We start from the raw sequence: 16,570 nt of genomic DNA, 5'->3' as shown, positions 1-16,570 counted from the left end.
GGTTCATGGCATTCTCATGTCAATAAAATAATTGAAAAGATAACACCTAGATTAAATTTATTTCGTGCCTTGAAATTCAAATTGAAAAGAAAGTATTTACAAACTATATATTTAAGTTTTATCCGACCTTTATTTGAATATACAGATATCATTTGGGACAACATTCCAGACTATTTAAGTGACAAACTAGAAAATATGCAACTTGAAGCGGCTAGGATAGTTACTGGTGGTACTAAGTTATCGTCCATAAATAAATTATACGACGAAACAGGATGGGAGTTACTATCAGAAAGACGTAAAAAACACAAAATTATAAAATTTCATGAAATGTTTCACAATAAGACCCCCGATTATTTAAGCGACATTATCCCTCAGCAATTGTTTAATATTCATAATTATGACACACGACGAACGAATGACACGCAACATATAAAGTGTAGAACTGCATTTTACCAGAAATCTTTTCTCCCCTCAGTTATTCGATCCTGGAATGCTATTCCGGACGATATCAGACTAAGTCCATCTAAGTTTACACTTAAAAGTTACCTTAATCAAAATGTAAGAAAAATGCCAAATTATTATTTTTATGGAGACAGGAAAGGACAAATACTTCATGCCAGACTTCGGATGGATTGTAGCAATCTAAACGAACATTTATTTAAGAGAAATCTTGTAGAAAGTAAAAACTGTACCTGTGGTAGAATCGAGAGCAGTAAGCATTTTCTCCTCGAGTGTAATAATTACTCCCTTGTCCGAAAACGTACGATAAAAAAAATTCCCTTCCCATACAATATAGAAACACTCCTATTTGGCTGCAATAACCTTAATCAAGAGGAAAATGTACTCGTGTTTAAACAAGTGCAACAATTTTTGGTAGATTCGAAGCGTTTTGGCTAATAGCGTCGTTCGTGCATAATAAAGATCGTAATTGGGTGAGACACTCGACAATGTCCTGTAAACACACTCCGCCGCCGGCACATATATATATAGGAAAGATCTGATGAAAAAAAATCAACTTTTTAGTGGCAGTTATTTCCCTTTATCTTTTTTCTACAGGGAGACGGATTAATATAAGGGAAACCTTGTTTCCGAATCCTTTTGTTATATGTTAACACTGTATTTATATGTGTATGCCTGTACATGATTTTTTTCAAATAAAATATGTTTAAAGTAAGTAAGTAACTTCAAGAATTATACTTCTTTTGAAATAAAAAGTTATAAGCACGATAAAGTTAGTTTTATTAAATTCATAAACCGAATCTATCACCACTTTGTAAAGGTAAAATGTTTAACGCACAACGAAGTTTCGCAAAAGAACTGAATCGAACATAAAATTATTTTAAAGTAAACAGTGGATCGTATGATTAAGTTCGTAACCAAAACATAATAAAAACTTTCGAATTAAAAATAAGCAGGTCATATTTCATATCATGCAATTATTATATTTTACATGCATCTTCAAATAGTATAAACTTTTGATCTATGGCTCACTTTTTATCATTTCGAAACTTCAAATTGTTTCGAAACGGTTAACGGATAACACACGGCGTCCCGTGTATGATCCGTTATTAATAATAGCATAGTGTTCGCGTTATTTGAACATAATATATAATAATTGAATAATTGAGTAACTATTGTCGGGAAAGATGGACAAACAAATCCTAAAATCTAGAATATGTTTTTGAAATGAGGCTTTGTACATGTTGTATTATGCCAACTGATCTGTATGGCACAATTCATGCATTATATACAGAGTGGATACGAAAACAGTCACGCATTTATTATACGACTTTAAAATACAACCAGAACTTCTGTGGATAGTACATGATTATTTAAACAAAACAACTAAATAAGACCAGAAAACAGACAGAATATTGTATTATAGTGTCACATACGAATACAGAACAATATCATACATCATAATATAAGTATAAAAATAAAAATCTAAATCGAAGTTAAAATATCAGTTTCCAGCCATAACTGACTTATGAAACGGAAACTTTTATATATGCTGTATCGAATATTAAATACAATAGTACTAAAATAATAATATTATAATAATTGATACACTATTTGCATGCAGAGTGATCCGTATGCAGAACCGTATACGGTTTATTATTTTTTTAATTTACATTTGTATTTAATCAGTTTGCACGCCAATACAGTTTTACTGTTTCGTTTAGTTTTTCGTAGATCAATCACATTCTATAAATCTTATTTTTTTCAATGTTTGTGCAATAGTTTTTGATAAATAATATACCAAACGCAGCATATGGTTGAGGCCAACACGATGTTACATTTACCTAGATAACCATATTGACCTCGGAATTAGTCCTCAGTCTATATTCTTCCCTTATGTCTACATGTATGGAACGTCGTATCGACCTCATACAAAAGTCAATTGTTGCAAAAAGAAAAAAAAAACGGCCTTCAAATAAAACATTCAGTTTCTTTTCATTTGAAAAAAAAACAACCAGTAAAATGTGGAGAGAGAGAGAGTGAACTTTAACTAAATGTCCAAGATCAAGAACATCACTCGCCTACCTTAGTATTAAAACTTTAAATTTAACCAAATCATCGTTTAATTGTATAAGTATTAACGTGAATCTGATAGATGACGATTTAATGGTTGTTTACAGGTATTAATTCTATTGAATAAGACTTTACTTAATAGCATTTTTCATGTTAATTACGAACAATTATGAATATTACACCTTTGTTAAGTGATACGTGAAGATTCATCCAAACAGATCCTGTTAAATTCATAAGAATTTTGCTAGCATTTCGTTTGATAAAATATATTAAAAACATAGCAATTATGCAAGTCTTGTCTTGATATATTGATGTGGGTGAAATTTGATGAAACGAACAAAGATTGACGTAAACTGACGAAAACCAAACTCGCTCAGATTGTTGCCACAAACCATTGCAGCAAGTACATGTAGTGTCCTGTCACATTAAAGGTATGTAAATTATACTAAAATATAGTACTATTAATTTTCTAATTTTTTAATTAAAAAGTAAATTAAGAAAATATTTTTTTTATTATCCTTTAACAGATAAAATATAAATATAATAGTAAGATAATCAGGAACATCATTGGTCTGCTTGGTGCAAACTTCTTCATTGGGAGGACATTGGCTCGAAACATAGCGGCATCGAACTACATGTACATGCTTAAAAATAGGAAAGGTCTCTAGTTTTTTATGTGGTTCGTGTTGCTCAGTCTTGAGTATTGTATGTTGTATTTGGTATACTGTTGCCTGTCTTTTGGTGGTTTCTTTTTCGTAATTTGTTTTTGCCATGGCGTTGTCAGTTTATTTTCAACTTATAACGCGCGTATAAATATGGATGTTCTTTTTGTATCTTACGCCTCTCTTTCCATTCATACCCCAAGTACGCAGCATTAAGCATCGGTGGCCTGGAGCTGTTAAAATTGTCTGTAAATGTCCGTTTTTGTTGTAATAGCATGTCCAAAAAGAGTTAACACTACTGTATAACTTTGTTAAAGGAGCGATCAATTAGAACACTCCATTGAATGCATAGAATGTAAGTCTGTTGCAAAGTATCATTGCATAGGGTATTTTTCGGATAATATCCATTTGTATATTTATGATTAAATTTAGTGAGACTTAAATATGGTGGTCATTATAAATGTACACCTGTGCATGTATTGTTCTGATGATTGATTGACAGTTGGTTACTTAACGCCCAGTGGCAAATAGTTCATGGAAGTTCAGGACCAGAACAAATTAACAATAACTACAGTACACATCAATATTTATCTTTTTCTAAAATCCACATATAAGTAATCATATTCCTTGGAGTGGGCATTGCTCTGAGCATTACTGATGGTCGTTAACTGTTTATATTGTAGTTGTATATATGAAATATACTGTGATGTACAGAAAATAATATTACTGTAAGATAAATATATTCAAAATATCAGGTTGCAGTGCGTTGAGCTAAATCTAAAATATATTTTGTGAGCGTTCTGTGATGCGGTGTTGCTTGTAACTGTTTTCATGTGTTATGGGATAAAAAAAAACCATGCCGTAATTGTAGAATAATGTAAATCTTTTATTTATCTTCCTACTTTTTTTCCTGTGAAGTATTTGACAAAGTATTATAAAATGTCTTTTTTTGTAAAACCTCAACATTTGCAACTGACATTAAATATTCTAGTTATACAACATGTAAAGGTTTAATATATATATACGCAGTTGTTTCAATAAGTTCAAACACTGTATTATTTAGTAAGAAATTAAACGTCTCTTGAATTTAAAAGTTGAATGTACGATGAAATAAATTTCGTTAAAGAACCGAATCGAAACACACGTCAACATTCTTTGAAGTAAATAGTTGAACGTACGAAGAAGTTTCGTTTAAACCCAAATCATTTTTTTTAAATAAACAAAATATGCATGAGTGATAAATATATATTATATAGATATATAAATAACATAAATGTAAAAGGTTAGAGTTGATACCATGTGGTGAACATATTATCTTTTAAATACATCTCATCCTATTTTAAACTCTTTGGCTCAGATTTTATAATTTTGAATTTTAAAATTGCATCGAAAGTGGTAGTACAAATTAGTTATTTTCGCTACTTCATTTCAAACGTTGAGGAAAGTAATACAAGTAGCTGTCATCATAAGGTAATTATCAATAAAACGTTACAATTACTAATTTATTAATCGGTATGTAATATTAGCCTATGTTTCCTGGCTCATTACTCTAGCCTATCGACGAAGTATTAGATTGGGTCAGGATGCCAGGCTAGATTAAATGTCCGAGGAGTACTAGTACCGAACGTGTGCGGTATATAGACATGACAAAAAATACGTAAAGTTGCAAAGCGTCACAATCGGTGTAGTGACAGGAAGCATGTGTTTGGGCGATTGTGAAAGTTTCCGATAAATTTGTGGTAAAGGTTGACTTGGAATCAGCCGACAATGTAAACGATTTAGGGATAGCCATCAAAGTATGCATTATTTTTAATCACGTGGAGTCGTTTTTATATCACGATTTTTTTAATGAATAATGGAAAATGGTATCTATACGTCAAAGATACAGCAACCGAATGACAAAAATGGCTTTTAAAAGATATTTCGATGTTAAAAATAATATGTTCAACATTTAAATGAATATCTTTACAATTAGTTAATAATTTTAAAAAAATTATCAATTATTTACAAATCAAATACTTTTATAGTTTTACAACATACACAAAATGACAAAACAAAAATAATGCACAAAACTACTGACGTCAGAGGATTTTTTTTAATAATGACCGGTTAATAAATTCGTGGCAGGTTAAAGCAAATTTTCAAAAGTGAAGCTGACCTACGGATTTTCTCGTTGTGTTGAAGACTCAGTGGAGGCCTTTAACTGTTTTTCTGCTCTTTTGTCGGGTTGTTGTCTATTTTCCGCATTCCCAGTTTCCATACTAATTTTTATTGATAATTATGCTCAAAACAATTTCTCTTCTTTTTCAGAATCAATCATGATTTTCTTGCGTGTAAGTATATATTATAATACTTGATACCTTATCATTCTGTAATGTTTTCCTATTTAATACTTTTAATTAATCATTTTATTTGGTTGATAAACCCAGTTGTTATGGTATTTCTTTTGCCGAATTTTACATTAAAAACCGCTTGAATTTTATAAGTGGGAGAGGAATTTGTAAGAAGAAATCCCTTGTATTCCAATCCTAATAAAACTTTCCTATTGTAAAGTTTGTGTTAATATTTTCATAATACAATATTGTTAACACCGAATTTATATGCAACTTCCTCTGGTATTTTTTAGTCTTATATTATGTTTTTTTTTTTATTTGGTTCATTTATGTTTCGGAGTTAAGAGTGACGTCAATTTTCTCTAAACTAGTACACATTTTTTGTAAAAGGGCCAGTCGAAGCCCACCTCTGAGTGCGCAATTTTCCCCGTGTGTTGAAGAGCCATTGGTCTGTGTTCTTTTCTTTGATCGGGTTGTCTGTCTGACAAAATATTCCCGTTTGAATTCTTAACTGTATAATGTATCCTTGTTATTACCGAATAACGATACTTGCCTCCTTTTTAGTGTGTGTCTTTGTCTTGTATTAGACTAGCCTCCCGTATTTTGTACATGTACTAAACATAAATTATAGATAAACAATTATTAAATAATACATTACTTAGTTATGAACGAATTACTGCAGTTCAATCTAGTAATTGTTATACCAACCTGACCAGTGTGCAGTGATTAACACCGTAAAACCTGAAATAGAATCCTGATGAAATATTTTCCATTTTGCAAGCTTCAATTCAAATGTACATTCTATATTCGAATCCCAGGCCCGTAGCCAGGAATGTCCAAGGTGGAAGGGGGGTGTGTATTTCGACGCACAAACTCGACTTTAACAGTCATTATTCGAACAAAACATTGACTTTAACAGTGCTTATTTGTTTTCAAGGGGGGTTGGTCCGAACCCCCCTGGCTACGGGTATGGAACCGGAAGTCCGCTCACAGTATTGCGAGTATTGTGTTCGGATTCCAGACCGTAATTAACTGTTTTGTATTTCAGTATATGGCAGCATGTGCTTTGTTCATCATTGTGATTTCAAGTCCCGCAGGTAAGCCTCTTGCACTGAAGATGTCATGACTAAAGACGATCATTGTTTACCATTGAAAAAAAAGAAGACTATTAATAATGTATAAATTATTTCAAAGAACTTCACTTGAGCGCATTTTCTATACTTTCTAAATAATGAACAACGCAGCCAGACGATCAAACACGGGGCGCATATCTGACTTGCGCGAGCTTCCATCTCATTGCATAAAATGGTAACGTGATCAATTAATTTCTTATGCTAGTTTAAGCTGTCAATATATTTTATTTATATTACAAATTTTATATACCATGTCTCTTACTTAGGATTCGTTTGTTTAAATTTTGTTAACTCGTAAAAACTATGGTATACATAGTGCTTGTAACCGATCTATCATGTATCACTATATGAGTTTAGCCATACAATTTTGTATACATAGCCGGAGAATTGGAGTAAAATGTTTTATATCTAATGTTTTTGTATGAAGTTTTAAATATACCGTGTTCATCACTTATTCTAAAAGTACATTTCCTTAGCACAGATCAGTTTACGGAGAATGTTCACCACTCTGTCTAAGTTAAAGTCAGCTAGACTAAGAATTAGTTGTTTTACAGATTGTATGACAAATATTCTACTTGATGAAAATGCTAAATTTATGATGATAGTTAATAAAACTGATTACTTAAAAAATACACAAAAATGTATCATTCAACCGATGAAATTAGAACAACGAAACGTTCAATAATTGTCATTTAAATTTCAAACGGCGAAATTTTCCAATACAAAAAGTCCTATGACATGTATGATAAAGGGTTAATTAAGTTTTTACATGCCATGAATCAGTAAAGTAACTTAGAATTGCATGTAACGTGTATGTACATGTATATGCTAATATATTAATTACTTTATTTCAGAAAGACATGAAAAACGGGGTACAATCCAAAAAAAAGCTTGGTGGAATTTTACGTATCAGATGTTGTCTATTTTTGGATTGGGTAATTCCCTTTTTCTCTTTGACTATGGCTGTTTTTGTGGATATCGGGGTCATGGTGAATCAGTTGACACGATCGACAAGTAAGTTTAACATCATGAGTCACCAATAATGGATACACATTTAAGATATCCGAATATTATACACATCCTTTATATATATTTATAATAATGAATCCCGCCTCTAGGTGCGGGGTTCTTCTCAATGTGTTTAAGATCCATTTGAGGCCTTGTGTTGTTTTCTGCTCCTTGGTCGGGTTGTTGTCCTTTTGACACATTCCCTATTACTATTCTCAATATCATTTAATCGCCTGATTTTAAAGCACTGGAACTTCAAGTTTGGTCAACAAGAGTAATCTAATCTAGTACTTGATAACATGAAATGCGAGATATATAAATACGCAGACTGGTCGAATCGAAATAGGGTGGGAAAAAATGTCCTGTCCGACTCTTTGATGGGTCTGTGTGTTGTTTCTTTGAAGTCAAAATATCTACCCCTATTACCTTCTTTCCTCTTGGTCAATTTTGGATTTCTAATCTAACAACCCAGTTTGTCCAGTGAATAAACTCATTATAGATACCAGGACTAAATTGAGAGAACTTATTTTTTTAATGTGTTATCGGTCTACATATGCACGAACTAATTGCCACTGGACGTACTGAAAACAAAAATTCAACAATCCAATGCTGGGGATACCGTTAACACCAAGCCTGGGAGGGCTTACATTTAAATCTTTAGTGCTAGATTTTTTGAAATTACAATACTTGTATCAGTGTGCGACCATCATTGAATGGACATATCATATAATCATTTTTTTTTTAAATTAATATTGCTTATGAACATTTAGCTAAGTGTATAATTGTGTGTATATATATATATATATATGAAAGCAAATTTACAGATCTAACATTGTTGGGTTGATGTTTAGACGAGTTATATAAATATATGTCAATAAACATTTATAAATAAAAACTGATTGCCTTTTTGACATTATTGTGCCAAGAATTACTTACTGACATAGGTTCTTTCGAATTGATATTTAACTAATGGGTATAGTATCTTAAGATGAATTATCGCGTATAAATGAATATGACATTCGACCTTCAAGGTCAAATAATTGATATTTCCATATGTCCACATCGAAACCGTATATACTTGATCGTCAATGAAAGACTTTTCTAAACAACCAATGATAAGGATTTGCTCCTGAGGGCTATGGTCTATTCCTTCACAAAGTAAATCGTTCAATATCTCAACATTTTTTTTAAATATCCACCCAACAATTACATATTTTTTTTTCTATATTCCTAAAGTAATAGCCTTGCTAACGCGTTTATTTTTGTTCAGCGTAGAATCTGTTTCCAGGATACTACTAGTTAAAATAAATATTATTATAAAAAAGAAGATGTGGTATACTTGCCAATGAGACAACTCTCCACTAGATACCAAATGACACAGAAATTAACAACTATAGGTCACAGTACGGCCTTCAACAATGAGCAAATCCCATAACGCATAGTCACTTTAAAATTCCCCGAAATGACAAATGTAAAACAATTCAAACGAGAAAACTAACGGCCTATTTTTTTGTACAAAAATGAACGAAAAACAAATATGTTATACAGCAACAAACGACAACCACCGAATTACAGGCTCCTGACTTGGGACAGGCACATATATACGGAATGTGGCGGGGTTATTCATGTTAGCAGGATCCCAACCTTTCTCCTAATATGGGACAGTGGTGTAACAGTATAACATAAGAAAGAACTATAAATTTCAGTTGAAAAAGGCCTAACTCATCAGATATGGATCCAAATAGATATACTTAAAATCTTAAAGTCTTAAAATTTTAAAGACGTCGAAATTATTTAAAATACCAGAACACATGCCCCAATCCCTTAATGTTATTGATTGAAAAATATATTGTAAACAATCCCTAAATTAGATATATCCAATAGAAATGTAAAGGTCTTTATTCACCGGGTACATGTGACATTTCGTTTGTAATAAGAATTCTACAGGTACAGCCAAACTTGGAAAAAACAAATGTTTTCGATTTTTTTTATTTGAGTTTCCCGTGCGGAAAGAAATACATGAAATCTTTAAAATTATCATTAGGTCTGCTGTTAATTCAGATTTATTTAAAGCACTACGTAGTATATTGTAATTAGAGATTTTTTGAATATATTCAAACCCAACATATTGCCAAGGTAACAGTAATTGTTATTAAAATCAATTAAACGACGGATCTTTATTGGGTCCTTCAATCGATACCCCCCTCCCCTATTAAAAAGTATAGAAAAAAGGAAAAATGATATAAATGTTGCAATGCCCTGTTATCATGATACATGTACCAGTATCGTGTTATTTTTTATTTATAGTTGCTGTCAAGTCCACGACGCTTGCTACTCCGTGGTAGAAGAGGAAAACAAATGCTGGTTTCATCCTAAATGGACGCCTTATGATTATATTATTTCTAACGTAACAGGGAAAAACAGAGTAGAATGTAAAGGTATGATTAATGTAATTAATTACAAATGTGTAAGTTATTCAATACAAAAACATATTTTAACCAGATTTCCGATGGGGATGTTCCGGCGGGCTAGTTGGCGTCTGCCAAACGGTGCCCGTGCATTTACTCATGAACCATTCAACCGTTTTAATAGGTTGTTACTGATGGCAAAATGGAGGTCAAAGTGTAATATTGGTGATTTTAACTTTTACCGTTCTTGAGGTATAATGGTCCTTGTAAAAGACAGCATCTAAATGTTACAGCCGATTGCATTGAGTTTGTAGGCAAAGGTAATTTCTTTGGTTAGCTTGCTTGTTAGCTGAACCGTGAAGTCAGTGTAAGGTTAATTAAACTACCCTTCTTTAAGAGTAGACTAGTCCGACAGATAACCAATCTATCTGTCTGAAGAACTAGGCTACTTTAAAAGGAGGTAGTATACTGTCTTTTGTTGTGTTATTTGCAATTGGTATTGATTGACACTTTAGTAGTACTTTGTATCGTTTGTGATCTTGTTTTAACTTTTTGTCAACGTTTGTTTTGTCCACGGAGTTTTGAATGTTGTCTTAATGTCAATCCTCTCTTTTTAATGATCAATGTTGTCTTTTTCACTTTTGCACTTTAAATACCGCCTCTTTTGGGAAGATATATAATATCCATAGATATAATAACTTTTTAACGTACTGATTCCCAGATATGATCTCTGTTTTTCATCTCATAGAGACATAACTTGGGAATGTTACCAGTATAGAAAAATATGGTAGCGCCTAAATTTAATTCTTAGTAAGTCTACAAAAATAGAAGGTAGTGGTAGTATAGAATTTTAGTATAAGTTTAAACTTTTAGAAATTCAGGGCATATAAATGTTGAAAATATGCCACACTGCACAGCCCTATATATTTTTTTTTATCTTTGAATAAAATAGTGTTGAATAAAATAGTAGTGTAGATCAACTTTCCTTTCTGGGATATAATTTCATATTAAGGTGGTACCCAACACTTTCACTAAAATTAATTTGGCTCGTTTAATTTTCATAAAATTTTGACAAAGTATTTACTTTGACCCTTTAACAAAAATATAAAAATTTCAAACATTTTGAACCAACCATTTTATACTTTTTTACACTGGTTATATAGCAGTTTGACAAACGCCAATTTTGATCACTAAGAAGCTTAATATTCCATTTACAACACAACGTAATTAAAACGTTTAGCTGACTTTACAGAGTTATCTCCCTGTAGTGTTAGATACCACCTTAAAAGTGGCACAGTTTTAGCCGCAAATGGAGTTCCTATGGGAAATAACATTGTCTATATTTACAGAATTGCAACCTTGAGTATACATCAATATCTGAAATGAGTCATACTACTAGTATTCCCTAAAACAGTCGAAAAAAAAATAATGGTCTTCTTGTTTAAACAAAAGATTGTTTCTAGGTATATTATATGTTCAGTAAATTTGCGTGTTTGTCCTCTGTTTTTACACTGCTTTATAGTTGCCTTTGAAAAACAAACAGGACACAACGAAAATAAAAAAAAAAACTGGTTTGCCCTATTGCATTTTTTGATGAGTGGATTGTTTTATTAGGGATTGCTAACCGACCAGTGACAAATATTAGATACAAAATCCGAAGAATGCGTTTAAATGGGATATATTGAATTATATACATATATACATGTTGGTGTTTAACGCTACTTTCGGCTTTATTCACTATATCATGGGGTTAGTTATTTTTGAGGAAGACCAGAGAAACCCATATACGTACCATCGACAGAAAAACTGACAATCCTAGTCAATTATGATTAGAGTCAAACGCATCTGCCACGTTCAGACTTCGAACCCACAACCTTATTGTCGACAAGCTGCTGGTATAATAGTAGTTGAACTACTTAGACCAATCGACCACCGAATCCCCCGACAACATATTCAGTCGAACCCTTTATGTACCAGTTCATAATGTAACACTATATAATGTTTGTTTAAGAATAAAATTAGAATACGGATATCCAGTAAAAAGCTTTAAAACGTATGGAAGCTATTTAAAAATTTGAAAAAACTGGGCGTATACATTATGATCTCTTAGGAACATTATGGTTTTCGGTCTGTGCGTCCGTTCGTTCGTTCGTCCGTCTGTCCCGCTTCAGGTTAAATGTTTTGTTTATAGGTTTTGGTCAAGGTAGTTTTTGATGAAGTTGAAGTCCAATCGATTTGAAAATTAGTACACATGTTCCCTATGATATGATCTTTCTAATTTAAAAGCCAAAATAGAGTTTTGACCCCAATATCACGGTCGATTTAATATATAAAATGAAAGTATGAGTGACGCATTCTCGTTTGTTTTTTTTTTTTCAGACGAAAAAGACAGTTGTCATTGGGATGTGTGTATGTGTGAAAAGATTTTTGTAGATTGTATCCATTTACACATTGACGAATACAACGATGAAAGCTTATTTTTAGATACAGAAGAAAAGTGCGAAGAGAGATAGAATCTACACGCAATGTCTTCAATGTGATATCCTGCTATTTACATATACATTTTGTACTAGTTAAAAATTTAATACTTTATTTACACTCAGACACAACATATGTGTTACATGAGAAAACATATACAATTTGAGATCGAATTTATCATAATATATGATAAATAGGACAAACTGTTTCATTATTCAGTAAAAAATATTCATTTGCAAAGCAAATACATTACATATGATTAAAAGAATTTGACAATATTGGAAAGATAGAAAAAAACGTGTTATTGAACAAAGAGGTAAATTTTTTTTTGCGGAAACTGATAACAAAAGTCGATATTTAATTTCTAAGATGAGATTAAAGTATTCAAATATCTTCAAAGGCCTGATTCAAAAATTTAAGCAGAATATTTTCATCTTTAAAGTTTGAAGTTTTATAATATTTTAAATTGTTTGGTGAAAATATGATTTTTGTAATTACAAAAATCAAAAAGTTCGGTATTTGCCTGAGATCAGTGCACGTGGTTTTGATGAGACAATATAACAGTCTGTAAATATTAAACTTATTAGGCAACCATTACCTTGGTACAGTGAATCAAACTTCATTATATATGGAAAATGCATAGCATTGTATCGTTTCTTGTGATGACTAGACTATAAGTATAGTTATTTACTAAATTGCTACCTGAACACAATGACAGAGTTATTACCGAGAATTGTGAAATCTACGACACATCAGTAGTTCAATTATTAATAGTTTAGAACGCTTTTATGCCCCATTAATGGGCATTATGTTTTCATGTCTGTGTATTCGTCCGTCCGTCCGTCCGTTCGTTCGTCCGTGTGTCCCGCTTCAGGTTAACGTTAATGGTCGAGGTAGTTTTTTTTATATGAAGTTGAAGTCCAATCAACTTGAAACTTAGTACGCATGTTCCCTATGACATGATCTTTCTAATTTTAATGCCAAATAAGAGTTTTTATCCTAATTTCACGGTCCACTGAAGATAAAAATGATAGTGCGGATTGGGTACTATGGACACATTTTTGTTTCATTATAATTTGGTGTACTGCATTTTACAAATGGATATTTTCTTAACGTTTTAACTTTAGATAAATGGGTATTCCACTAAATAATAGCAATATAATATAGGTATTCATTGTAAAAAAAAGTGTTAAAATTCTAAACACACTTTTTTGTGCTTCTTTTTATGTCTAAACTTCTCATATTTTCCAACATTTTTTGGTTAAAGAAGTGTTTAGGATTGTGTTACGTTCTTTGACGCTAAAAACACGTTGGTTGTCCGGTTTGAATGGTTTTTCACAATTTGGTAATGTTTGGGCCTGTTATAGCCTCCGTGTTGAAGTCCGTACCTTAATCTATTATGGATTACTTTTATAAATTGTTACTTAGATGGAGAGTTGTCTCATTGGCACTCATATATACCACATCTTCCTATATCTATAAAATGGTTGATATTCAAGAGATGTGTACATTATAATATGTGATTACAAAGAAATGTGATGAGATAGGCTATTACACACAATCCTAAACATCTTAAACTTAGACATGTAATACTTAATGAATGGCTATTATCTATTTTGAATTTATTGAACCATAAAACTAATTTTTGACTCTTCACATTTTCGCGGATTATGTAAAATGTGAAGAGGCAAAAAATAGTTTTATGGTTCAACAAAATCAAAATAAATTATTGCCATTCATTATAAATAAATTTTTATCAAAAATAAGGCTCAAGGAACATTTTATATTATTTACATTAACAATAACAACGTACACACATGTTGGCGTATGAATACACAACGTCAGAGTGGGCGTGTCGGCCATCAAAATTGACAACGTTGAAAATAAAACTAATAATTTTAACCAATCAGAAGACAGTAAATACACCAAATTTATTTATTTGTGGTTATTGTCAAAGCACAAATTTGTCAGGGTGTATATATAGATATATATTTGTTCTTCAGCTTTGATGTTGTAGACACTCTTGAAGCAAGACTATATGTATTTTCTAAAGTATAAATTTTATAGAAATTAATAAATATGCACCTGATTTGTTAATGTTATTGGTGGTGTTTTAATTCCATCTTGGCTTCATCCTAGGGGCAATTTTTGATCAGCGAAAGAAGCCGGAGTATTCGAAGAGAAAACAACACACCGAACTTCGGAAGAAAAAATAGTAATCTTCAAATCTATCACAATCGATTAGAACACGTATTAGAATATCGAAACATAAAGGATGAAGATTAATTTCAGATTTAAAGTTCTAAATACATTTAAAAAGTTTTCAAAACCAGCTTTTTGAAATTGCATGGGGAAAAAGAGGGAGGCTAACAAAATTGTCAAATGTTGAATTATATTTCAAAGTTTAGATTTTATTGCATAAATATGGTATATTTTTTTCTTTGTTAATTGATTGGTGATATACATGTACGCCATTTTCAACACTATTGTGCTATTTCCTAACGGTCAGTTTTTTAATGGTGGAGATAGACGGAGAGTCCGGAGAGAACTACGGACCTTGATAGGAAGTCTTTCTTTGTTGAAAGTGTCTTATATATTGTTTTCTCTTCTTCTTTTTTGTAATCAGATACTATAACGTTTGAGTCACAGAGAAGTGTACAAGTACAAAATGTAGCCCATGCATATATTCTTTAATCGGATTTTTTTTCAACCAAAGTTTACATTTTTCTCGCTTGAGTGCGTTTGACTGTGCCGGATCTATATATACGCAAGCACGTCCAGAACTAGAACGATGACTCCATAGCTCACTATTTTGTTATGCTACTTCCCCTCTTAACTCGTCAAGCCTTAAATAACCGTTCATCTCTATTTTTCTGCTGCTCTCCTTCTTCCCATGACACGATTTCTTCATAGGACGCTTGCTACGACTTTACATTTCCAAGTTTCCGTGGGTGACCTGTTGTAATTTAAATGTTCTGTAATCCCTACTTTAAACCCGTTTTACATAAGTTCGAAAAAAAAGCAATCTGTTGTATTATTTTCACAGTTTCTTCACAGTCTGTATATGCATAACATATAAATTTGCTAAAGAAGTTAAACAAGCAGTTATAAATCAATCTAGCGTGTTTTTGGAAAACCGAAGGAGATTCACAATAGATATTCCGAATAAAACCGCGGAGGGATCCGCATTTCGAGGAGCAATCAATAAAAAGTTGCTACGTTGGGAAGGTAAAATGTAGATCCGATTCACATGGAACATAATTTTTCCGTGGAAATTGGATGCAGATTTTCCCCGCCATCCACCGTTACATACTTGTCACTATTATTGCTCCTCGGAATTCGGATCCCTCCGCAGATTTCTGCGGGATTCGTGGTGTGAGACGTCTCCCTTCATTATTTACATACCGTAACGACTTAACTAAGATGATTAACCATCAAATTCATACTTGTTATTTATTTATTCCTATGTGACTATATAGTTTCAGTAATTCAGAATTTGAATGTTTATCGCATTTTAGCGAACTACCGTATCATAGTATAACATATACGTGGCGCGAATGAAACACACAGGATACTCATAGACACCAGTATTTAAGGTTTGTACTCCATCCAATGGTCTCGTCTACAGAAGACTCGATCAGTGACAGTCGGATACAAAAAACATAATGAATACGTCAAATAAAGTACGAGGTCGAAGAGCATTTTAATGCTGTGGAGAGACTCACGGTACACATAATCTGCGATAATCGACTTCAGTGGTTCTAAATAAATTATCAGTAACGGTTGACCTGTATTAAACTGGTTGATTGATTGGTGTTTAACGCCATATAAAGCACTATTGTGCTATTTCGTTTGCAGTTACGTTCTTTTTGTCGGATATAGCCGGAGTGCCCGAAGAGAAACACCTTCTTTCGGTAGGAAATCTGAGTCTATAGTCAATTTAGATGGGAGTCGAAAGAACCTGCCACACGCAGGCTTCAAACTCACAACCTTTGTCCTGAATTAAAAAAAAGTGT

The 16,570-nt window shown here is 32.2% G+C and overlaps 1 protein-coding gene across 2 annotated transcripts; it reads left to right on the top strand.

Annotated features, from left to right (window-relative positions):
- The first annotated feature begins 2,756 nt into the window (after window positions 1–2,756).
- Window positions 2,757–14,643, top strand: LOC134683201 (acidic phospholipase A2 2-like). Of its 2 annotated transcripts, none has more exons than XM_063542353.1 (6): window positions 2,757–2,963; window positions 5,505–5,527; window positions 6,576–6,624; window positions 7,515–7,674; window positions 9,976–10,106; window positions 12,456–14,643. In XM_063542353.1, exons 2-6 carry the CDS (start codon window positions 5,513–5,515, stop codon window positions 12,587–12,589), a joined length of 489 nt encoding a protein of 162 aa, XP_063398423.1. In that variant the 5' UTR covers window positions 2,757–2,963; window positions 5,505–5,512; the 3' UTR covers window positions 12,590–14,643. The 2 variants fall into 2 exon arrangements, with proteins under 2 accessions (XP_063398423.1, XP_063398424.1); XM_063542354.1 differs by lacking the exon at window positions 2,757–2,963 and adding an exon at window positions 4,481–4,664.
- The last annotated feature ends 1,927 nt before the right edge of the window (window positions 14,644–16,570 follow it).

Source organism: Mytilus trossulus, chromosome 9, assembly GCF_036588685.1.
Source record: "Mytilus trossulus isolate FHL-02 chromosome 9, PNRI_Mtr1.1.1.hap1, whole genome shotgun sequence".
Classification (NCBI taxonomy): Eukaryota; Metazoa; Mollusca; class Bivalvia; order Mytilida; family Mytilidae; genus Mytilus; species Mytilus trossulus.
This window is presented reverse-complemented; position numbering and strand designations above follow the sequence as displayed.

Bases quoted from the DNA above. Each gene is read 5' to 3' on its own strand.
- LOC134683201 (XM_063542353.1), top strand. The intron at 6,625-7,514 runs GTAAGCCTCTTG...ACTTTATTTCAG, and splicing joins TGTGATTTCAAGTCCCGCAG to AAAGACATGAAAAACGGGGT. The intron at 10,107-12,455 runs GTATGATTAATG...TTTTTTTTTCAG, and splicing joins AAACAGAGTAGAATGTAAAG to ACGAAAAAGACAGTTGTCAT.